The sequence below is a fragment of the Pezoporus wallicus genome, unplaced genomic scaffold (assembly GCF_028554395.1).
Source record: "Pezoporus wallicus isolate ANWC-B61680 ecotype Strahan unplaced genomic scaffold, APGP_CSIRO_Pwel_v1 contig_227, whole genome shotgun sequence".
Taxonomy (NCBI): domain Eukaryota; kingdom Metazoa; phylum Chordata; class Aves; order Psittaciformes; family Psittacidae; genus Pezoporus; species Pezoporus wallicus.
Window position 1 is genome coordinate 8,262,118 of NW_026635704.1, and position 23,532 is coordinate 8,285,649.

At 40.6% G+C, this 23,532-nt stretch overlaps 1 protein-coding gene across 3 annotated transcripts; it reads left to right on the forward strand.

Annotated features, from left to right (window-relative positions):
- The first annotated feature begins 346 nt into the window (after positions 1–346).
- Positions 347–21,792, forward strand: THOC1 (THO complex subunit 1). Of its 3 annotated transcripts, XM_057397592.1 has the most exons (22): positions 347–422; positions 1,262–1,335; positions 1,442–1,502; positions 2,212–2,278; positions 3,377–3,495; positions 4,691–4,739; positions 5,257–5,352; positions 5,663–5,745; positions 6,244–6,317; positions 6,904–7,012; positions 8,178–8,309; positions 9,415–9,515; positions 10,734–10,800; positions 10,980–11,030; positions 11,625–11,695; positions 12,584–12,607; positions 13,017–13,112; positions 13,997–14,062; positions 17,441–17,524; positions 17,754–17,901; positions 19,315–19,393; positions 21,327–21,792. In XM_057397592.1, exons 1-22 carry the CDS (start codon positions 375–377, stop codon positions 21,620–21,622), a joined length of 1,995 nt encoding a protein of 664 aa, XP_057253575.1. In that variant the 5' UTR covers positions 347–374; the 3' UTR covers positions 21,623–21,792. The 3 variants fall into 3 exon arrangements, with proteins under 3 accessions (XP_057253575.1, XP_057253576.1, XP_057253577.1); XM_057397593.1 differs by lacking the exon at positions 12,584–12,607; XM_057397594.1 differs by lacking the exon at positions 19,315–19,393 and having other exon boundaries at positions 21,327–21,496.
- Positions 21,793–23,532: the final 1,740 nt, after the last annotated feature.

Sequence of the window (23,532 nt, forward strand, 5' to 3'; positions counted from 1 at the left end):
CACAAAAAAAGATACATTTCACAATAAACATTTATTTTTGCAGGGCTACTTCAGACTAGTAGTTAAATCTAGAGAAGCAATGATTACACTTCCATCCAAGGTGACTCAGGGGAGGTACCTGCAGGACATTATTCAACCTGCGAACTGTTAGTGCCGAGGTGATTTTACCGATATAAAAATTCCTTCAGTGGTCCTTTGAAGACGGTGGCAGATCGCGGCTCCGAGGTGCCGGTCACCAGAAACAACCACCACACCTGTCACTCCCACACACGTTAACCTTTTAAAGCCGCTTTCAGTTAGACAATCTCACACTGACAAAGGCGACGAGCTGCCTGCTCCTCCCTTTCGGCGCGGAGCGTCGGTGAGCCGGAGGGATGTCGCCGCCGCTCTTCAGCCTGCCTGAGGCGCGGCACCGCTTCACGGTGAGCCCGGCCGGGCCCATTAGACACCCTCGTTTGGTATCGGGTGGGAGGGTCACTGCGTCTGCGCTCCCGTGAAGGGCTCCGCCTCAGCGGCCGCGCCTCACCGGCCGGGCCCGGTGCTGGGCCCGCAGGCCCGGGTCTCCTTTAACGAGCGTTCAGTGCAGCGGAAATAAAGCTGTATAAGTTTTAGGATAGGGTTTCGTACTTGCCCAGCTCAGCCCAACAAAAGGAGGATCAGCTGTTTGGTTAGCTAATATTAATGTGAAATAAATTATGGCATAACTCCCGCAGCAAAACGTCCGTTGCTTATTATGCTTGTCTCTTGTGCCTCTGCTGAATGATGCTTTTCCGTGTCAGGAGCAGGTGGGGCTGGATGTGTGCGCGGGCTTCTGGAGACCACCGTTTGTGGCCCGGTTTGTTAAACGGAGGGGTTAGGCTTGCACAGGGGTGTTTGAGGCGTAGACGCCTGGTGCCGTAAGATTGATTTCATTACAAGATACGGTAATTTTTATACCAGCTTTTTAGCAGGATTCTTGTCCCAGGCTGCCATAAACTACCTGTAAGGCAGGTGAAATTGGGGCGGCAGGTGGGAACACAGTTGAGGCTGTTGCAGATGCAGTGTCGGTTGCAGCAGTGTATTCGTCTGTGTTTTGCTTCACCACACAGATTTGGGGTGTGATGTGCTGCTAGCTCACGTCTAATTTCCTAGGCACTTCTTATTTGCTGTATGGAGTCTGGCAAACAGATTCCTTGGTATTTCTGTCCAGTGTCAGAGGAAGGAGGAGATCTGTCTGGTTTTGTACTGGTTTTGTAAGCTTGCTTTCTTTACATATTGGTAGACATCCACCAGAGAGGCCTTGAATGTCAAAAGTATCAAGCCATTATTGAGTGCATTTAACCAGATTCCTGGGAGGTAAGTAAATGCTGCTTGGTTTTTAAAGGTGCCTATTCAGGTACCTTTTTAGTAATCTTTACCTTAGTAGTTGTTATTAACTGATACGGAATGTTTGCATTTGCAGTGAAAATGAAAAGAAGTGTACCTTGGATCAAGCTTTTAGAGTTATTGTAGAAGAAGAAATAGTAAGTACTAAACTGCTACAGCTTATTTCTTGATAAAGCTCAAATTTCTGTTTGCAAGTTAATGTATTAATAGCAGCCTATTTTAGTATAAGAACATACTGTGTATAAAAACATGCATTATGTAAGAGTTACCTAATTATGGTATAATATAGATGATTAAAGGAGATTGGTAGGTTGGACAGAATGGCAGTATTTTATGGATACCACAGCATAGCAAGAGCTGCTGACTTAGCCTTTTCCAGCATTTTTTTTATAATTCTCATGAAAGTCTACTATTTAAAATTCTAGTTCATAAATATGCATTATTCTGCAGCTGTACATTTAAGGATGGGGTGGAGTGGGTTATCTATTACTAACATGTAACAAAGCTGCCTGTCAACTAAAAAGAATGATGAAAAGAATCAAATACTGGTTTTTATTGGTATTGCTTGAATGAAGGCTGAATGTGGTGTGCTAATTTTCAGAGGTAAATGACTCTACACAGTAGATATTGTAGGGTCTTTAGCAGTTAGAAGCAGTCAGGAAATGTTGCTCACTCAATAAAATCTTCATCATGTTAACTGACATGTCTGATTTAATAGATAGAAGTTTTGGGAAGTTGAACGTCAGTATTTGTTTTAAGTATGCCTAGTTGGAAGCAAGGATTTTAGTTTAGTTAGATGTATTTAAGTCAGCATAACCAAAGTGTAACACTGTCTTGTTTGTTTAGATAAACAAAGCTCCATGTGAAAATCTCCTGGCAATTATTTCTCTTGCTATTAATGGAGTCACAGAAGGTGAGCATCTTTCTCTCAAATTTGTTGGCAGTTTTAGGGACCAATTAGGGGAATTTTAAAATCCTAATTTTTGTAAGTTATCTGCAGCAGTTAGCTTTGGTAATATGTGGCCCTTACACTAGCGGTTATGAAGTCTGTTCCATGAGAGGAATGACTTCTAATTAAATTCAGGTGTATGTGTAACATTTGTGTTGTTTTGTTGTTTTTTTTTAATAGAGGAAGATGCATGGGTTTAGTCGAAACATAATTAGCATTTTATGTCTTTGTCCATCACTGTAAAATGCACAGAAGTCTCCCATCATTTTAGAGATGAGACCACTGAGGCAGAGAGGTTAAATGACCTGCAGGTTTCTCTTGTCAGTTGCTGGCAGAGCCAGAAATAACTCTTCCTGGATATCTCTGTTCAGATTGTATCTGTCAGTACAGGACCGGTTTTTAGATACTTGAATACATTTGTATAACTGCCCTTTCTGTCAGAAATCAATGTTCTAACCTCTTCTGAAGAGGCTTTTGCAATCTTCCCTTTGTTTATTTGTTCATATGATGCATCAAATACTTGTTTGTTTTAATAAGTACAGCTCAACTACATATGTGTTTTATGAACTGTAGAATAACAAGACCGGTGATTATAAGGAATTCAGACATTGCCTAACTACAGAGCATGGGTAGACTGCCTTGGTGCACTGCTTTAGTGGTGCTTTGCATGAAGAAAAAACTCGGACTTCATGGGCGTGTGTAGTGTAACTAACTGTGGACTTAGAAGTCTGAAGGAGTTAGTTCACTTGCAGTCTGCAAAAAGATGTGATGTTGTTTCTGACTTTGAGGTGTTTACAACAGTTATTCTTTATTACTTGTTTTATATTAATGCAAGGCTCTTGTAAAGCTCATCTGCATGTATGCACATCCAGAAATAGCTTTACTGGAAGTTCACACTTTAGCCTAAGCTTTTTATTTTTTTTTTCTTCTGTTAGGATTTGTAGAAACCCAGGAGAACTTTTTTCTTCTTTTTTATTTTAACATCATGTCTCTCAGCTACCATGCATCTTTATTGTGTTTCAGTTCAACTTCACTTAATAAAATGTTCCCTATTCCTCATAGGTATCTGCACTGCATCAACACCTTTTGTGCTTCTGGGAGATGTTCTGGATTGCCTGCCCTTGGATCAGTGTGACAGAATTTTCACTTTTGTGGAGAAGAATGTTGCTACATGGAAATCGGTAGGTATTTGTTCAAAATGTGATATAGTTGTACCAGAACTTCTGTCCACCTGAACGATTTTTGCAAACAGATTTTAACTGTCTTTGTATCTGCTTCTGTTAAAATAGCAGCATTCATCACATTTTGTTTCAAGGCTTAAATTTCTGGGCAGCAGAGGTCAAAAAATTAATAATTAAAAAAAAGTCATAATTGCTTTATTTCCAACTGCTTTTTTTTTTTCTTTTACACTATACAGATTTTGTTGCACTAGAAATAATGCACAATTTGCATGAGTAGCTTCTCTGTTGACTTACTATTCAGCTTCTTCCTCAGAGCTGAAGGAGATTCTTCCACCTCTTACCTGAGAGGGGCAGAGCTCTTCTTGGTCACTTTCTTAATGAGCTTTCCCTCACAGGACTATAGCAAAAGTGAATATGTTGCCCTAGAATATTTCTGCTCTTGAGGAGCAATCAGTTTTGAGGCCCATGTGAGGGTTTTATGCTCTTGCTGTGCCATGGTGCTATAGCAGGAGAATTGCTGCTGCAGCAGGCTGCTGCACTTCTTGTGCTGCAGCCACTGTTAATTAAAGAGGGAATTCCAGGTCTCAGACAGAAGTCCTAACCTGCCAGCATTTTATTCCAAGATGATAAGAAACCTTGGATCTCGGTATCCTTGGTTTGCTCTTTGTCAGTAGTGCCAGGAATGCAACTCTATAGGTAACAGTTGAAAATCACTCAATTTTCTCTGATTTCTTAACCAGGACTACTTCCCGTAGGCGTTTATTCAGGGTGTTCTGTTTCAGCTAGTATTGTGTCTCCTGGTATATTCACAAACTCCATTTCTTTCTTCTGCTGCCAGGTTACTGGTACTATTAATACTCTTATTACTCTTGCACGGAATAATAAAAGCAATGAGTAAAAATTAGTGTGTTCCAGAAAAGAAAGCAGGTGATGCTCCTGCAGTTCACTGTCACATGGGGGTTTTCTGTATGGAAACTGGATTTAAACGTTGTGGCTTATGCTTTCTTGGAATTTATGGGACTGTTTCTTTTACGTTGCCTTTTCATGAAACCCGCTTCTTATTTAAAGGAAGATTCTAATTTAGAGGCAATAGTAGGAATGACTCGTACTTACTCATGGCTTGTGAGTGAATGAAAATCCACTCAAGAAAGTTTTGTGACCTGCTAATGAGCTAAATACCTTTACTCCATTTCAGAATACATTTTACTCTGCAGGAAAAAACTACTTGCTACGAATGTGCAATGGTGAGTTTTTCAGGATGGTAGTTTTTCAGGGGGGTGGTCAGGAATTAAAGAAATCCCTATCTTAGCAAATAGAAGAAAGTTTAATAATTTGATTTACTCTCAGATGCATTCAATAAGTAATCAAGTTAAAAGGCAGATCACACAGCAGATATTCTTGAGTATTGCTGGTTAATGTAAAAGTTGTTCTGACCTTGAGGGAATCTCTTCATCAGTAGAGGTTCTTAAGAACATCTGAGAAATATTCTGCAGCAATGATAAGGCCCATACCAAATGCTGATTTGAGTAGAATTCATTTGAACTGATTTTCTGTTGCTGTTGAAGGTGTTGGGAAAATTGGTAGAATGCATTTGGAAAAAATATGGCCAATCTGAGAAAATTACTAGTGTTTAAATTTACAAATCTTGGTTTCCTTTCATTATCTATGTAGTTCATGTGATTAGCAAGTCTTAAATTCTAGCATGTGAGAAATTAGAAGAGGAAAAAACACTAACATTCTTTACATTTTTATAATATTTAGACCTCCTAAGAAGATTATCTAAGTCACAAAACACAGTCTTCTGTGGAAGAATTCAGCTGTTCTTGGCTAGATTATTTCCACTTTCAGAAAAGTCAGGTGAGAATTTTTTGCATTGCATTACACTTAAGATCTAACAAAGACTAAATATGCTAAATCTTCTAAATTTATGATGGTAGCAGACAAATCCAGTTGGAGGAAGTCAGTTTGCAATTGTATCTTAGTTCTTGTCTCTACCTTAAATATTTTAAGTATCCTTCATTTGCTGTGATTTCAAACACAGGTTTTAAATGCTGTTTCTGAGAATTTAATATCAGCATCTCATAAAACAACTAACTGTATTAATAGACTTGCATATGATTGCATATCAACTTCACAGCTTCTAAGACTGGCCCTTTGTTTTTCACAGGACTTAACTTGCAGAGCCAGTTTAACCTGGAAAATGTTACTGTCTTCAATACCAATGAACATGAGAGCACTCTAGGACAGAAGGTGAAAATTCCTGTGCCATTTTTCATTCATTCTGCAGAAAACCTGTTAGGCTGTTCACACAAAAACATGCTCATGTGCTTAGTAATCAGAACTGTATGTTCATTATTTGGTTGTTGCTCTCCTAGGCCAAGCTGCTGATTCTGGAAATAGGCATGGTACATTAAACTGTGCAGACTTTGATGGGGAAAAAAGGTGATCTGATTGTGAGGGATAAGCACTGTCACTGCCTGTACTAAGTGTTCCCCACAGTGTATGGAGGATAGAGCTGTCCTTTCGGCTTTTTCCAAGAGAAGTCAGGCTACAATTGCAAAGAGTAGTAAGGTGCTAAAACAGGAATTTGTTACGTGTTTTACTGGAATAATATTTTAGAGATTTTTTGAAGTACCAGCTTAAGCTTTCTGATCTGAAGTGTAATAGAATGTTTAAAATAAGACTGTGAGAACTGCATGCAAATAACAGTGGCATTAGTATAAGTCTTACATTATTTTTTCCTATTAGCACACCGAGGAGAGAGAAGAAGGAATGGATGTAGAAGAAGGTGAAATGGGAGATGATGAAGCACCAACAAGTTGGTGAGCTTGCAACAGTTTTAAAAGTTGAGAGAAAACTTTCCAAAGTGAAAGTAAAGAGCTGTTTGGGAAATATCCTTAAATGTTGTGCTTGGAATTCTGCTTGTCTCCTGCCTGCTCAAGATTAGCTACAACCTAGCAGTGTCTTAATCTGTTTAAGTGGAGTTGCCTGGAAGAGAAAGAAATAAGCAGATCTTTTGTTTGAAAAAGTTGCATACCCAGACTGAGAAGCACTGCTATTCTCTTTGGCAGTTTTTCCAGTTACCTTGACAAATCTTGTTCTGGTAAGATGTAATCAGTACATGCTATATATGCTTTTAGGAGAAAAAGCTGTGCTCCCCTTCATTACCCAGATAGTGAAAAACTCCTAAAATCCCTTTTTCTATTTTTTGCTTTAATGGTAAGAAAATACAGTACTGGATCGAAAACTCCTTTAGGGACAAATTCTGAATTACACATTTCTCTGTTAGGGCTCAGTATTGTCTGTATTTCACTTACAAAAGTGAATCATATTTTCTGTGATTGCAGGTTCCTGAGTAGACTCTAATTTAACACATTGCTTTCATTTTATTTTTTCTTTTTCCCCCAGTTCCATTCCAATAGATTATAACCTGTATAGAAAATTCTGGTCACTTCAAGATTATTTTAGAAATCCTGTGCAGTGCTATGAGAAGGTCTCATGGAAAACTTTTCTTAAGGTAATACTGAGTTCATGCTTTCAGTCATTAGGCCTAATTAAAAAAATCACCATTTACACAAGTAGGCGAGCGAGTGCATGAGGATAGAACACTTCAAATGCTTATGCCATTGACAAATAATAGTGCAAGAGAAAATGCATTTTGGTGTTTTCTGAAGTGAGCCTTTGACAGTACACAGTATCAAGATGTACAGTAGATCTCCTAAAAAACTTCTGTAATTCAATAGCAGACTTCATATGTTGCAACAGTGCCAGAAGTAACTTTTTTTGTGCTTAACTGCAAAAAGCAGAACTTGTTTGGGTTTGTTGTTCTGCCCCCCAAGAAGATAAATGGTCCTACCTAGTCCTAAATCTTAGTTTTGAATAGTCATATTGATCCCAGTCAGATCCTAAAGAGGATAGATGCCTAATGAAGCAAAGAGAAGAGAATGTCCATTCAGCCAGCTGTTTCAGTTTTGCTTAGTATGAATGTTGAGGGTGGTTTATTGCTAAGCTGCTTTTTCTTCACAATTTGCCACTCAATATTTACTAAATAAGAAGCCTGAGATTTTTTTTGATTTTCATTCTCTGTGTTCTGGTAATAAAACGTAACATCTGCTCAGACTTCCTAATATAAATCTAGTCAGTGAGGTCTACATTTTTAGCTTTGGGGCAGGGAACGCAGCAAAAGCCCCAACATGTGGTACCGAGAAACTGAGCAAAGCCAGGCTTAATTCTTTCAGCTGAAAGTTTTATCTCATTGCACCTTTAGGGCTCTGAACTGAATTTAAGAGCAGCGCTTCAAATTTAACTCTCATGTCTGTACCTTTTTCTGTATATATTCTGAACAGCTTAAACTGTGTCTAATATAGCACTGTTGTCATGTGGACCTTTTTCTCTTCTAACACCTATACAGCAAAGCAGTGTACTGTTCACAATCCATAACATTGTTTTTTTAGCATATTTTAAGTACTCCAAATGATTAGATGCTCTGAAATGATAAATAATGCTTTCACTGTCATTTGTGGAGGCCAGAGAAGCCCTGTGTATTGGTGGCAAATGGGTTGTTTCAACTAGCTGTTAGCAAGTTTAAAAATGATTTTACTTGCTTGGCACTAAGTCTAGTGTAGTTCTATAACTACAAAGCTTTTATATTATTTTCAATGTGGTAAATAACTGTTTTATAGTACTCAGAAGAAGTTTTGGCTGTTTTCAAAAGTTACAAACTGGACGACACTCAGGCTTCCCGAAAAAAGCTGGAAGAACTAAAAACAGGAGGAGAACATGTATATTTTGCAAAGTTCTTAACTAGTGAAAAGGTATGTGATTTCTTTTCTCATAATCCCAGACTAGTTGAGGTTGGAAGGAACTGCTGTCTAGTTAAACCTCTGCTCAAAGCTCTCAGCCAGAGCATGTTAATCAGCACTGCATCCAGCTGGGTTTTGAATGTCTGTACAGATGGAGACTCCACGGTTTCTCTGAATATCCCATTACATTGCTTGATCACTTTATGTAGATTTATTGTATTCTTTTTCGTTTGATTCTTTTTGCGTATTGCCTCTGTTAATTGATGATTCATGAGCTCCTGTTTCTGGAATAGGATTCTGCAGTAAAGCTGACCTGTTTATTGCATTTGATTTGTATTGTTACATGTTAGGGTTTTATTGCTTTTAGAATTACATTTCCAAAACTTGGCTGATGTGCTATTTTCTGCCTCATAATAGCTTTGTTTAAAATTGCTTTGAAAAAGCTGTTAAGAGGTTTTAATTCTGTTAATATTGAGTTAAAAATGCAGTGCTCTGTTGGATTTAATCCTGAAATTGTTGTCTTCATTTTGGAATAATATGTAACTTTAACTTTTAATTGCATGCATTAGTAGATGACAGCAAGTTGTGGTGCAGCATGAATTTTTCTGGGATAGAAGAGTAGGTAAATTCATCAAAATCCTTTGACATGTGTATTTACAGTTTTAAAATAATGTAGTAGAGAAAAAACAGAACCAGTTGCTTAATTAACACCCAGCAGTCAAAGGCCTTCTTCAGAGAATCTTCAAATGTTCGCTTTGTGTGATTTACCATGCTGCAGCACACAGAGTAGAAACCAAACAGTGTATCACTGTGTGTTGATGAGAGTGAATGCTCCCGTGATAACCAAATCCTGATGTTGTAGGCAGTAGTTCATAGGGAAAGGGAGGAAGCTGTCTTTCAGCTTGCTGAAATATTGGAGTATTTGGTTTTCCAAATTCTGGTTCAGTTCAAAGTGAAGCGCTGTCCTGAAAACATATGTGATATTAAATAGAGCTTCTGTAATGACTTGCCATCATCTTGTAAATTTACTCTCTCTAGAGTTTACCAGAAAAAATTTGTTGGACTTTTTGCTTTTGTGTGTCTAGTGTCTTTAATGTATAATTCTTCTTTTGTTTAGCTGATGGATTTACAGCTGAGTGACAGTAACTTTCGCCGTCACATCTTGTTGCAGTACTTAATACTATTTCAGTACCTAAAAGGACAGGTGAAATTTAAAAGGTAATGTGGAAATATTTTGTGTTTTGGGGATGGGGAGCTAAAAACTTCGAGATATCTCAAAATATTTTAAAAGAGTTTGTCTACTTGTTCTAAGGTTCTTGTGAAACCTGCAGAGCCTTGCATTGAGGCAGGATGTGGCTGAAGTTATTTTACAGCAGGTCTCATTCTTGCCTTTCTCCGCTCCTCTGCGTGATTCTTTCTCTTCTCTTGCTGGGGCTTTAGTGCTTGTTAGACTTGTGCAAATTTGTGCAGTTTACTCAGCCAGCAAAAAACCAATCTGTTCATCTTTGCAGAGTTAGTTTTCTGCCAAATTGATGAGTATAGTGGGGTATCAGAGAGGTAGAGGCCGTGAAAGCTTGGTTAAGGTGAGTGCCAGCCATGAGAGGGAAGAAGTCTTTCTTCATGATCATGTTCGTATTCGCTATTTAAGATATCTAGTGCTTCATTAAAAGCTGGTTGGTGTTATGTTGCTTTTGAATGCTCTAAAGGGAATGTTGATGGTTATGTTTCAAATTGATTCTTCTTGGACCAGTGGAAAACAAAGATTAGATTCTCATCTGGTTGGGTTTTTTACGTGTTTAAAAAAGTTCTGGTCTCAGCTTGGGAGTGAAGTGGGCCATGTTGGATTTATTTCTGTGTTCTTTTCACTTCTGATCACTGATTGCATTATAATTCTGGATGTACCAAGCGACTTGTTTAATGACTTCAGGTTGTGCTATGTAGATTTGACGCTTTGAGTTATTCAAGGTGTGTGTTCTGTATACAGCTGGTAGATTAGTTTGTTTCTTTTACTATGATTTGTCTACAGTACAAACAGCTTTACCTGGGGTTAGAAGAGTTGGGTTGTTTTGGGGTTTTTATTTTAAATCTTTTAATTGTGCACACTTGCTGTGCTTTGGTCCCAACATCAGGATGTGATCTTGAGTTGTGCAAATGGACTTCCTATTGGATGAAGCTGAAAATTGAAAGAATATTCCACAAGCACATCTAGTTAACTCCACAAACTACTAGTAAGTGGTCAGTCCACGGGACCAGACCAGAGCACATTCAGAGTACTTTCTTCAGAACCTCTCTAACACCCCTCAGAAAGTGTGTAGTGTAAATGTGGTGTCCTCAGTGTTATTTTGATGTGCAGTAAACTCTTCAATTATTTTTTTTTTAAGTAAGCTGATTTAGTGACACTTCTTTTTTTTTTTCTCCCCCCCCCCCCGATTCCAGTTCAAACTATGTTCTTACAGATGAGCAGTCACTTTGGATTGAAGATACTACGAAAGCGGTTTACCAGGTTGGTAGAGTAGGTACTTCTATAAAAATTGCATGAAGGAATATCTAGCATGTAATATTGTATCAAGCACCTTTTTGAAGCAGTAGCCATGATTTTCTTTGTGGTTTGTTTTTTTCCTATGTATTCTGCTACAAATACAATGCAAAAAGTTAACTTTTTTTTCTCCCTCCCAATTGTAGCTTCTTTCAGAAAATCCTCCAGATGGGGAAAGATTCTCGAAGATGGTAGAAGTAAGTACTTCGGTGCCTGTCTGAACCAATCTATGTCTGGCATAAATTAGCTTTTGGGGCACATATGTAGTAATTGAGAGAAGTTCTATCTCATCTCAGTAAAAAATATAACATCTTTTTATTTTAGTCATATTTTTCCCATGTTTTTATTAATGTGTTTTTCCTTCTCCTGGGGACAAGTGGAAATGTGCATATATGTGCTTGGCTGCCTATAGGAGAGAGTGGTCATTGAAACTCCTTTGCAGAAAGGAGTGTTGTGCCCAAAGACGCAGAAGTAAAACACAAGTGAAATTAAAAACAAAACTAAAATGTGTGTTGTCTTGCTTTCCTATTTTCTTTTAGTTCAGTTGCATCTATTTTCTTGTTTAGAGAAGAAGAAATAAAGCCTTTCCCACAGTTATTGAAGAGAGAAGATAAGCTTTTTGGAATAAATTAAAGCCTCTGTTTAAGATTATACTGATGACTTTCAAATTAGTGACTGAAATACACTGTAACAAAATTTTCCCCTTCATTTTAGTAGCTCTGTTAAAAACTTTGGGTTCAATTCTGAAGGTTATTATGACCCTAATAATGTGCAATATTATGTTTCTGCAGCATATATTAAATACTGAAGAAAACTGGAACTCATGGAAAAATGAGGGCTGCCCAAGCTTTGTCAAAGAAAGGTAACTATTATGAAGTAATATGATTATTATTGCATAAGTAATAATAATGCAAATGATGAAGTAATGCCTGCTGTTTGTTTGAAATGATGGTTCAGCTTTAGAGTATGTACCCACAGTGTATATGACCATTAATGATTCACACAAATTTAAGATCTGTTTAGGTGGATTTCCCTTCTGTGTGCAGAAGGCTCTTAGATTTCTGCCAAAAAGTCTTAAGGCTTCATTATGTCAGTGAAGATGTGGTTATGAATGTATGAAGTTTCAGGAGAGCATTCCTCACTGTCTCATGGCAACATGTTGTTCCCTTAATACCAAGCATCCAATGACTGAGGCACGCCCTAGCTTTCAGACACTGGTGCCTGACTTGCCCATACATCACTTTGGATTGCCGCTAGCAAAGCTTTTAGCAGTATGGCTTTGGTGGGGCAGCAGAACTGGAGTTTTGTGTAACAGTTCTCCTCTTATGCCGTTTAGTTACTGGGCTTGCCACTTGGTGGTGATCACTTCCCTACCTCAAAGGAAATTATGATTAGGTGGCTTTCACCACTGAAAGGTTTGCTGTGTAATTAGTTACCAGCTACTGGCAAACCTTACACTCTGACTCTACATGTCTATTTGACTGTTGTGAGGTGGTGACCAAACATTCCTCTTCATCCTCCTTCAGTCTGCACACAGTCTATAGGCTCTTTGTGGTAATGAACATCTGGGGCACGATCTCATTGCGCATTTCCTTTTGTGGAGAGATCAGGTGGAGCCACCTCCTCACGATTTTAACTGATTGTGAAAAAGGGAGGGGGGCTGTGAGAAGAGCGAAATGACTGTTGCAGAGGGGTTGTAAAGTAAAATTATGAAATTTGACTTTTATAAATGTTCTGTCTCCTTCTTTAGATCTCAGCCAGAGTTTCAGCTTGGGTAGGTCTTACCCTCACTTCAGTGGTCTGGGATCTCCATTCTCTGATCCCATGAAATCAGGTGCACCTGGGGGAAAAGAACTTGCAATCATAGAGCAGATGATTCCAGCAGCAGGGTAGATCATTCTTAGTATGTGCTGCTGGCAGAAACGTGATTTACTACTTTTTCTGTATCGGGACTCTGATAGACCTTTCAGTTTGTGAGTGAACTAATTTTGGTGTCTGGTAAATTTCTTTCCTTATCCCTACTTTACCTTCTCTCTCCTCTCACCCTCACCTCCTTCCACTACTAGAATCTCAGTCCTTCTGAATACTTCCATTATAATTTAACTGGGTACCATCTGAAATGGCTTGATTTTGTTCTTTAAATATCATTGGTTTGATGCTAAAGAGCATCCTTTTTCCTGTAGGCCTCCTGATTCTAAGCCAATGAGGCCTGTGAGAAAGAGGCCAGCTCCAGAGGACTTCTTGGGAAAAGGACCAAATAAAAAAATCCTTATGGGGAAGTATGTTGGATTTTTTTTGTTACAGGTTTCGGTTGGTTGGTTTGGGGGGGGGGGGGGGTTTACACTGTATGTTTTTCTAGTCAGTAATTTTCAAACTTCCTCCTTTTGGAACTGCCAGGAAAGAACAGCCATAGAATATGTAATTCTTTTAAAACTCACAGTAGGCTTCCTTTCCTTATAATCGTCTCTTGTAGATCCCTTTTAAATAGTCTGTAATTTACAGACTGAAAATCCATTGTTTTCACTTGTTTGGATCAGTTTCATTACTTCTGTCCTCTTTACGTTTTTGCTTAAAATGTTTCTGTGCCATGGGTTTTAAAATAACACCCACTGATAATCTTATCCCTAGGGCAAAGATGTCTTCTTGATAGGCCCTCTCTAACAAAAGTGCCATTCACACTAAGTGCTGTACCTTCTCACTTCCTTCTTTTGGAGAAATTACAGTCTAATTATTGTAACAGTTCACCTAGCCTAGATGTAGAAATTTTGACCTTGAGTTTCAAGACTACTGAGTGTTTAGCAAAATATCCCTTCAGAAAAAGATAATGATAAATTATTTCACATTTATCAAAACAGTATGGCCTGGCCTTAGCTGGCTTGGAAAGAGAGTTTGTTACTGTTGCTGACCACAGATCAGCAGGAGATTCTAACAGAAATTTAACGCGTAATTTTCCTTGTATGCAACCTCAGATAAGATTTCCATCACTTCTGCTAATTCCTAATATGTATTATCACAAGGTTTATATAGTATGCTTTATTATAAAGGCCCTGAGGTGAAAATTTCTGTAGTATTGTTTCATGTGTCTGTCTGTGGTGAATGATGGAACATTAAGTGATAGAATGATGAATGGGGGTTTGACATGTGTTTGTGCTTCTCTTTTCAGTGAGGAACTGACCCGCCTTTGGAATTTATGTCCTGATAACATGGAAGCTTGTAAATCGGAGAGTAGGTAGGTAAAAAATGGTATGTCATTCTCTAAATGTCTAATGCTAACTTTCAGTACTCTACTTACACAGGAAATTACAATCATTACAAAATTGGCATAAGGAAAGCATGTAGGATGGTCTTATATGGTATGCCATTTCACTGTGTGTGTTGGAGAGGAGTTGGTTTATGAATCTTTGTCTTGAAATCTCCTTAAAGTTTTCATCACTAGTGTTTAATCTTGGAATCTCCTTACAGTTTTCTTCATTACTGTTTATGCTGTCAGTAATTTTCATTGCTTAGTAAAGTAAAATAAGCTGAAAAACAGATGGAAACTCCCATTTTGTAGAGCATGATTGTCTAATTAATTACCTTATATAATAAAGGAAGGTTGCCAAGTGTGGCTGTAATGAAGTTAGCATGCTATTTGGCTGTGTTTTCCGAAGAGGCATGTGCTTTGAACAATACTGGATGAGAGGAAATCAGTTAGCAAGCATTGTTTTGGTGCATACTCGATCTACTAGTGGTGCAGATGTAGAAAAATACAATTATTGTTTATCCCTTCTGCTTGCACAATTGTAGGAAATACTGAAAATGTACTTTGCTGTGTAACTTTGTTTGTTTATAAATAGCATAATCCTTTCTTGTGCAGATGTGATACCTAATACGAAAATTTGGAAAAGGAATGGGACAGTTCCCAAAGAGAGCTTTGCTTGTAGTGGCTGTAAAGGCTGGGTGCCTGGGGAGGGGTGCCAGCTGTGCTGGTGTCGTGAGTGGAGGAATTGCTTTTGCAGAGGTTGGGAACTGTGCAGAGGAAGTGCCCTCCTTTCTTGTGAGGCTGGGATGTGCAGGAAGGCCTCTGACAGGATACTTGCATTTACTAGGCCAAGGACTAAAGGTGGAGTTGTGTCTGGAAGGCAAGCTTTTATTCCCTGTGCACGATTGTATTGTGCTGCAGCTTCTTCAAGTAAATAAATAAATAAAACTAAACAAAGGGAGATAAACCAAGACGGTGCATGCCACGGTAAACAGGAAAGAGAAGATCCACGGGGGTCTGGATTTGATTTTAAGCTCTGTTACAGACTTTGTGACAGAATATAGTCAAGTGACTAACTTTTTGCTTTGGTTCCTCATGCCTTCATTCAAATGGGATAATCCTTCCTTCCTTCCTTGTCATCTTTTTAGATAGCTGTATGTGGGATAATATAGCAGGATTCAAACTAAACGGGTTATCAAGCTGCTTGCTTCGGTTCCACTAGTCAGTGATACAGCTACGCTTAAACATGCATGACGCAATGCTTCCCTGGCCAAAACAAGATTTTCACAACAAAATTAAAGTGAATTTGTAGACCAGTGTGCTTCTTTCCGTGCCCCAAATGATTATAAGGTTCACTTGTAGAAGCAGCTGTGCCTCTGTCAAACATTTAAGGAAAACCAGAGATCATTATGAGCTTGCTTTGTACCACTGACGATCTTGGCTTACAGTAACCTACAGCTCTTGAGTAATGTGTTTCTTGCTTGCAGTCTTCAAAGCAGCAAATCCTGATCATTGTGAGTATTATTTGGTGGGGTTTTTTTTAGGTCATGGTTGCTTATGTACTGGTTTGAATAGCTTTCAGAAGCAACCTTTAGCTGTTCTGAGAGCAGAAACATCAGTCAGCTCTTTAATATGTCCCATATGAACCATAAAAATTGTCTTTTAAGTCACAGAAGAGCTGAGGTTGGAAGGGACCTCTAGAGTTCACCTAGTCCACCTCTTGTTCACAGCAGGGTCAACCAGAGCGAGTTGCCTAGGGTCTTTGCCAGTCAGGTTTCAAGCATCTCTCTGAGTGGAAAATCCACAACCTTCCTGGGCAGCCCATTTCAGTGTTTGATCACCCTCACAGAAAAGTTGGGGGATTTTTTCTACTGCTGAACTGGAATTTCCCGTATTTCAATTTGTGCCAGCTGCTGCTTGTACTTCCACTGGGTAGCATCCAGCCTGACTCTTTGTTCCTTATTGCCCACATCAGCTATTTACTGCCCCTGAGCCCTGTCTTCTCCAGTGTAAATAGTCCTGGCTCCCTCACCCTCTTCTTGGATGTTAGATGATCCTGTCCATGCACAGCCTTTTGCATTGACCCATATGCCAGAACTGGACCCAGCACTCCAGATATATGTTGCCAGTGCTGAGTAGAAGGGAAGGATCCTTTTGCTTGACCTACTGATAACCCTCTTGTCAATGCAACCCAGGGTGCTGCTGGCCTTCTTTGCCAGAAGGTGCATTGCTGGCCCATGTTCATGGTGGTGTCCACCAATACCTCTTCTAAAAGCTGCTTTCCAGATAGTCAGTCCCCAGGCTGTGCTGGTGTCTGTGGTTGTTCCTCCCCAGGGGCAGAAATTGTCATTTCCCTTTCTTGAACTTCATGAGATTCCTGTTGAGGTACCTCTGAATGGCAGCACAACCCTCTGGTCTGTCAGCCACTCCTTCCATTTCTACACTGCAAACTTGCTGAGGGTGCACTCTGTCCCATCATCAGTAGGTCAGTAATGAAGGTGCTAAATAATAACTGGTCCCAGAATCGAACTAGTGACAGGTCTTGACCTCATGCTATTGATCACATCTCTCTGAGCCCAGGAGCTCAGAGGCTTTTCAGTCCATTTCAAATAAGTTATTTCTCCTTACACCTGTAGCCTTTGGATCTGTATTGAATGTACATTAACTGAAGTACCTTCAGCAGAAGGTGTAAGGGTCATCGTTAAGGAAGTCAGGGAGCCACTAAGATGGAATAATTAAGTGTAACATTAAGCTGCCTTTTGTTTTTCCCCCTCTAAAATTAGTGATCGTAAATAATTGAAATTGTGGAGAAATGGTAATGTAGTTTTCTCTGGTAGCAGATGACACTGAAATAGGGGGTGAGGGTTGATGAGGCTGATGTTTTACTTGTCCTGTGAAATTGCACGAAACAACCCCTTTGGGGTCTTGAGCACTTGTGAGCTGTGCAAGTGGCAGCATGTTTCTGACACAGCCAGTCAGCTGTTACAGGTGATTTTATAAAAGTCTCCTTTCCGTGTTGCCACAATTCTTGTCCTTTTTCACCAAATGCCACTGACATGTTCGTTTCACTTTTTGGTATGACAGAAGGTTTAAAGGCACACAACACACAGTGCTAGTGACCGCTGGTACGCTTCAGTGGCTATAATCAGCAAATAATTTCATAGCCGATTTTATATCGGCAGTCATTTTGTAGCAACGCATATTGAACAGATTCTTTGCTTATTTGCAATTGTTGAATTTGAGTAGAATGGGTTGGTTTTTATTTTCCTTCAGTTGATAAGCTTGAGATGTGTATGAAGGAATTCAAAACCAGCTACTTTAGAGTAGATTGTGAGGCATATTAAGCTCCTTAATTTTCTTTTCCAGGGAATATATGCCAACGTTGGAGGAATTTTTTGAAGAAGCTATTGAACAAGCAGACCCTGAAAACATGGTTGAAAATAAGTACAAGTACGTGAATCTTTGTTGTGTCTCACTTCATCTTGATCTCTTTCGTGTATGGATCAGTAAAAGAAAACACACTGTTCTCTGCATTACTAATATCTGTGCAGGACTCAAGTCATGTACAAAAAACGCCTAAGTTTGGACAGAATTGTATTGATTAGTAAATGCCACAGATCTTTTTCTGTGCTTTTCTAGATGCCAGACTGTTGCCAACCAAGCCTGTATTTTATTGTAGGGCTGTGAACAACTCTAACTATGGCTGGAGAGCACTGAGGCTTCTAGCACGCAGAAGTCCCCACTTCTTCCAGCCAACAAACCAGCAATTCAAGAGTTTACCTGAATATCTAGAAAACATGGTAATCAAATTAGCCAAGGAGCTGCCTGTAAGTAATACTATCCTACAATAATAAATGCTGAATTCATTTGACATCCTGCTTGTCTCTCTGCAGTCCATTTGGTACATGGGAGGGAAGGGAGAGAAAAAAACAGGGAAAAAAACATGTATGCTAAAGTAAAACTTTCAAATAAAATTGGTCTGATCTGTGAAGATCCCAGTAAAACCAAACTAAGCAACATTGACTAACCAAGTAAGTGCTGAGCTCTGCCTTGTACTCTGGAAAGCCAGCTGTGGCAGTCCAATTTGTAGGCAGGAATACATTTGTACCCCGTGACTTGGGTTCCGTGTTGCAGCACACACAGAAGGTGTAGCTGGCGTCACTGCTCATGCGTGTTGGTGACTGTGGTTCCTGGGATGGCAGTAAAAGGGGCAGGGCATGCACTGAGCGTTACCACAGCTTTACAGCAGGGTTCTCTACCAGAGCTCTTCTATGAGTTCCCCGACTTCTAAACTGTCTAAGGAGGAACAGACCTTGTGGAGCTGTAAATGTAAAGTGTTGACCCTTTGCGTGTTCAGCAGTGCAGATTTGAGGCCAGGGAGGGGTCCTTCAGCTCTCTTACACACAATGATAAGAGAAACTAACAGCTGGGGAAGGGAGCGTTTTCCAAACCTTTGAGTTAGCGCACGAGCCAGCAGTTCCTTGTGGATTGTATCCATGCTTCCATATCCAAGACCTTCCTTGTTTGCAATTTGGAACTACTAAGGTGTAAAGGTTGGATTGCCTTTTTGTTTGTTCAGCTATCACAGTTTACTAGATGCTAATAGCAGTTTTAGTTTTATTGGGAGGGGAAAGCTGTTTAATGTATTAAGGTAGCACTTGGTGCAGTATTCCTCATGGTGCAGCTGGCATGTTCCAAATGTTACGGCAAGAAACAGATACATAGATAGGGCCTGTGACTGAAACATGCAAAGAGGAAGTCAGTGTTCAACAGCTAAATTGAAGAGTGAAAAGTTTGCTGTATGCATATTTGTTTGCCACTTTTAAGAAGCTTGAAAGTACAGAAAACTGAGGAATTCCTGAGGGAGGAATAAAATTAATGAAGAACAATGACTTTTTGAAAAATACACTTATCAGTAGCGGTTTCACAGGAAGTTCTTCATTTGTTTTTTTATTAAGTAATAAAGGTAGGTGTGCAATGCTTAGTTGTAGTTGTTATGAAAAGGAGAGAATCCTGTGAAGTCGGTGGATGCTTTAACTAGGTTTTTTAGTTAATACTAAGCTTTATTAGAACGCTTGTTACTGGTGGCTGGTATATGGGAGACTCTGGGGGATCCTTAGTTCTCATGTGGAATCATCTCAGATTTTCCATTCTACCACACATTCCAGACAGTCATAGAGCTGTAAAATTTCTCATTAAACACAAAATTCATCCAGTGATGTTTAGTTCTTTCATTGTAGCCTCCTTCTGAAGAAATAAAAACAGGCGAGGATGAAGATGAGGAAGATAATGATGCTTTATTAAAGGAAAACAATGAAAGTAAGATATGCATGTTCTCCATGTTTGCAGTAGCTCTCTTGCTGTGTGTTGTAGAAGCTGTTTTAACAGTCAGCGCTTCTGACTTAACCAGCATTCATACCACAAAGCGCAGCCTTCCCAGGGCACGGGATACCCATAGCAACCTCTGGGTCTCATGGCCTGCAGTGCTGAAAGCATCTGACTAGTTGAAGTTGGATTAGCCTTTTAATCTGGAGCCTCTTCCACCTTTTCTGCTACATGGTGGTGTTTACAGTGTTAGTAGGTGTATATAGCTAAAATGCCAGCATTGCTGTGTAAAAACCTACCTTGAGTGTTCCATGACCTGCTTCCTTGTTCTTTCTGCCCTTTAATTGCCACAGATAAGTGCCTCTCTCCAGCCCTACTGGAGTGGGTGGTTATGGAGCTTTCAGTAATGGATATATTCCAACTCTGAGATTTTTACGTCCTCTTCATTTAAAATAACTTAAAGGCAAAAGCTGCTCTGTTAGAAGAGCAGCCTTCCTGACAAACTTCATCTCTTGTTCATTCCTCTCCATAAACCACTCCTTCCATTTTGTCTCTTGCCTGTAACCCTGGTACGTTGTACTCCTGTAAGTGTCCTTCACTGTCTCCTGTGTCTGTGGATCTGCCTCCCTCCATCCTCACTCCTGCCTTCATCTCACAGCACATTCTCTCTTGTGTGTTACATCTCTCTGTGCCAGCTCTTGTATCCAGCATGGGCAGGTAGGATATGCAGAGCAGGGAAGCCACACTCTGTCCACCACTGTCAATTTTGCGGAAAGATTTTTTCTGTGAGTGACAAAGCCTCCCATGGGCCTTTGTGAATCTCTGTTCTGTCTCCCTTTTTCATCCAGCAGCTGGCCTTTTCCACAGTCTTCTTGACAATAGCGGGGAAGTTTCCAACTCTTCAGCATAATGCTGCCTAAGCAAACAAACCGCACAGCTTTACTGCATGGAACTTGCATCTTTCTTTAAACCTTGCCATAAAGCAAAGATGGCAAAGCTGTGGTCCTCTGTGCTTAGAAATAAGGGAAGCGAGCAGAGTGCTTCTGTTGTTTTGTTGTTTGTGATCTTCCATTCCTTCTCCTTGATGCAGTGAGGTTTAGTTCAGATAAATGGCACTGGAGAGAGCTGAAACTTCCACTCCACGCCAGCTGGCTCTTCGGGTTGGGATTAACTTAAATGCAATTAACTAATTCAGCCTTGAGGGCTTCTTCTTTTAAGGTGTGAAGCAAACATAGGTGGTAAGCCATAGGTTGTAGACCTAAGCTATAAATGTGAAAACCCCCCTGTGTAATCACTGCAGCACTTGGCTGTTCAGCAGAGCACAGTATTCCATGGTTTTATCTACATGCCAGAATGACAGAGAATTCCTTAAAAGTACTGACTGTGTATTAAAGGTACTACTGTCCTGTTCACAGTCTTGCTGTTAACGAGAGCATGAGGCTTCAGTAACAGTTAAAGGGAAGCAAACTGTTCTTACCTGGGTTAGCACTGAGCAAAGTGACTGAAAGAAGTCTGAGAGACAATTAAATGTTAAAGATCACTCTGTATTTTAATATTATAGTTGACTCATGTATTGAAACTTGCAGGCTGCCTATCAGAATCCTGGTTTTCATTTGGAGGAGGTGGTTCTGATCTACATAAGGCTTTAGAAATTCTCTGTTAATCAAATGGGAGATAACATAAACCCCCAAATATTCTTTGTCACAGGCAATAAGGAATGTTCCTTTTGAAACCCAGGTAATACAGCTGTAAAAATCCATCTGTTCTCAGAGCCCATGAGTAGTTTTAACAGCTGAAGGAAAGGTGTAAGTCATCTGTTTGTTAGTAAGTAAATAGGGGATTTAAACCAGGGCAGATAGGGAAGATGAATTTGCAGTATCTGGAGCCATTCCCTGTCTCTCACTGATTCTTTCTCTTGTTTCCCCAGGTCCAGATGTGCAGCGGGACAAAGCCATGACGGGCGACCAGATCGAGGCAGTTGCGAACAGGCTTGGGGAGCAGTGGAAGACCCTGGCCCCCTACTTGGAAATGAAAGATGCTGACATCCGGCAGATTGAGTCAGACAGTGAGGACATGAAGATGAGAGCCAAGCAGCTGCTGGTCGCCTGGCAGGACCAGGAGGGTGCCCATGCCACCCCTGAGAACCTGCTTCTGGCACTGAACAAAGCTGGGTTAGGTGACCTTGCAGAAAGCCTGAGCAACGACACCGAGAGTGGCAGCTAACTCATTCCAGCTGCTGCTCAACCCTGTTTGGTTTGGGGGGGGTGTTACTTGTTATGGTGGTTGTCATTATCATCAATTGTGACTGTTTCGGTTAATGGTTCCTGTTGTTGCTAGGTAACAGATTTTTAACAGGCATCTGATGGTCAGTAAAAGATAAAACTTTTTAATAATGTGTTGAGTTGTGCAGACTTGCTGAGAGAAGGGTTAGTCACCCCGGTGCGGGAATAAGAAGCTTCATCTTGGCTGGTGGAAGGGTGAAAGGGAGGGTGGGAAGTCAGGCAGCTTTCTGTGCAGCCATCAGCAAAGCTTGGGTCGCTCCAGCTGGATAGAGCAATTGATGGTCCCTGTGACCACTGTCCCTGTGCAGTTTCTCAGAGCATGGACCTGTGAGTCAGCATTTTGGGGTGGTCGATGCTGTAGACCATCAAAGTGTACCTGCTTGTGAGTGATTCAACCTTGAGAAAACAAGGTGGTGGGGGAGACTCGAGTCACAGTGTGCACTTCCTGTGAAGCACCAGTGTCCTTAGCAGGGTGCATGTTCAACCTGCTTCCTTTCTGAAGGACTGGATCTTTCTGGACCTTGATGGTTGATAATGGGGGGGTTTCCATGCTTGTGTGCATTAGCAGTTACTAACTTCAGTCTCTGGATGTGTTTGGCTGTGCAGGAACTCCTCCAGTACTTTCTTTGTCCCAGTTCACTGTGAAGTGACAATGGGTTCCATTTTAAGGATATGGCTACCTGTTTATGGGTACAAGCTGTTGTTTGTAGCTGGATCTGTTTTCCCTCAAAAAGCAGGAGGTTTTTATGGTGCTAAGCAGTAGCTAGCTACAACTTGGGTCGTGGCTGCTGCTTGTAGAATTTGTGTCATTCAGTGAAATCTCTTCAATTGCCAAGTGTGTGGAAAACTACATATCCCAGAACTTTTCCCCCTATAGTATTGTTTCAGTTATTAAATGATACCTGTGAATTGCTGGGGTGGTTGGCTACTGGCTGGGAGGCAAGTTCCTGCCTGCAGAGCCATTGAGGAGAACTTTGTGCCTGCTCCCCCCACTTTGGATGTATTAGGAATTTGATTATTGGGTACAGAAGTGGAAGTTGGAACAGGCTGATAGATGGGACATTGTTGGAAACTACTGAGCTGTGGTGAGACCCCAGCTGGAGTACTGAGTTCAGCTCTGGGGCCCCCAGAGGTATGTGGACCTGTTGGAGCGAATCTGTGGTGAGTCTAGGAAATCACACAGCCCAAGTCTTGCCTCCCGCTACAGGTAGGGTTTGGTAGAAGGTACAGAATGGAACATTTCAATTAAGGGACTTGACCTTAGACTGAGGTGCATGGGGAATGACTAATGGCGCTTGGGCATGGCAACCTGCCACCTTGATCTTGGAAAGCTGCGGCTGGGGATGACCACCACAGTGAGCATGACTGCAGGAAGCCATGTGCAGCGAGTTACATTCTTGATGCTTCAGGCATGAGCCACCACCTTGGTGCTCACAGTCGAGGCAAGAGACCTGGGCACTGAGCTGTCCCCCTGGTTTAGCTTTGTTCAAGGCCAGGCTGGATAAGGCTTTGAGCAGCCTGGTCTAGTGGGAGGTGTCCCTGGCCATAGCAGGGGGTTGTTTTGTGCAGAAGGCTCGCTCGAGCTGCCAACAGGAACTTTAAGAGACAACAGTGACCACAGGACCACAACTAGGACATAGTTCCACAAATCAGCAACCGGGCACGATTCCCTTAGCTCCTTAACAGGAACCAGAAGCAGCATTATAAACAGATGTGTCCGTGCCATTTCTGTGGGGAACAGAGGAACAGGCCATACTGCAATGGGGCTTCCTCAGTGTCTGGAGCTGCCTTTAAGCATCATGCAACTTCTTTAAAATCCACCCTTAGGCTTTTGGTGCGCTCCTGGGGCAT

What these genes read in the sequence shown, in the direction of transcription:
- THOC1 (XM_057397592.1), top strand. Translation starts at nt 375, where the DNA reads ATGTCGCCGCCGCTCTTCAGCCTGCCTGAGGCGCGGCACCGCTTCACG. An exon ending in CTTGCTACGAATGTGCAATG is followed by an intron (nt 4,740 to 5,256) that starts GTGAGTTTTTCA and finishes TATAATATTTAG; the next exon opens with ACCTCCTAAGAAGATTATCT. An exon ending in GATTCTCGAAGATGGTAGAA is followed by an intron (nt 11,031 to 11,624) that starts GTAAGTACTTCG and finishes ATGTTTCTGCAG; the next exon opens with CATATATTAAATACTGAAGA.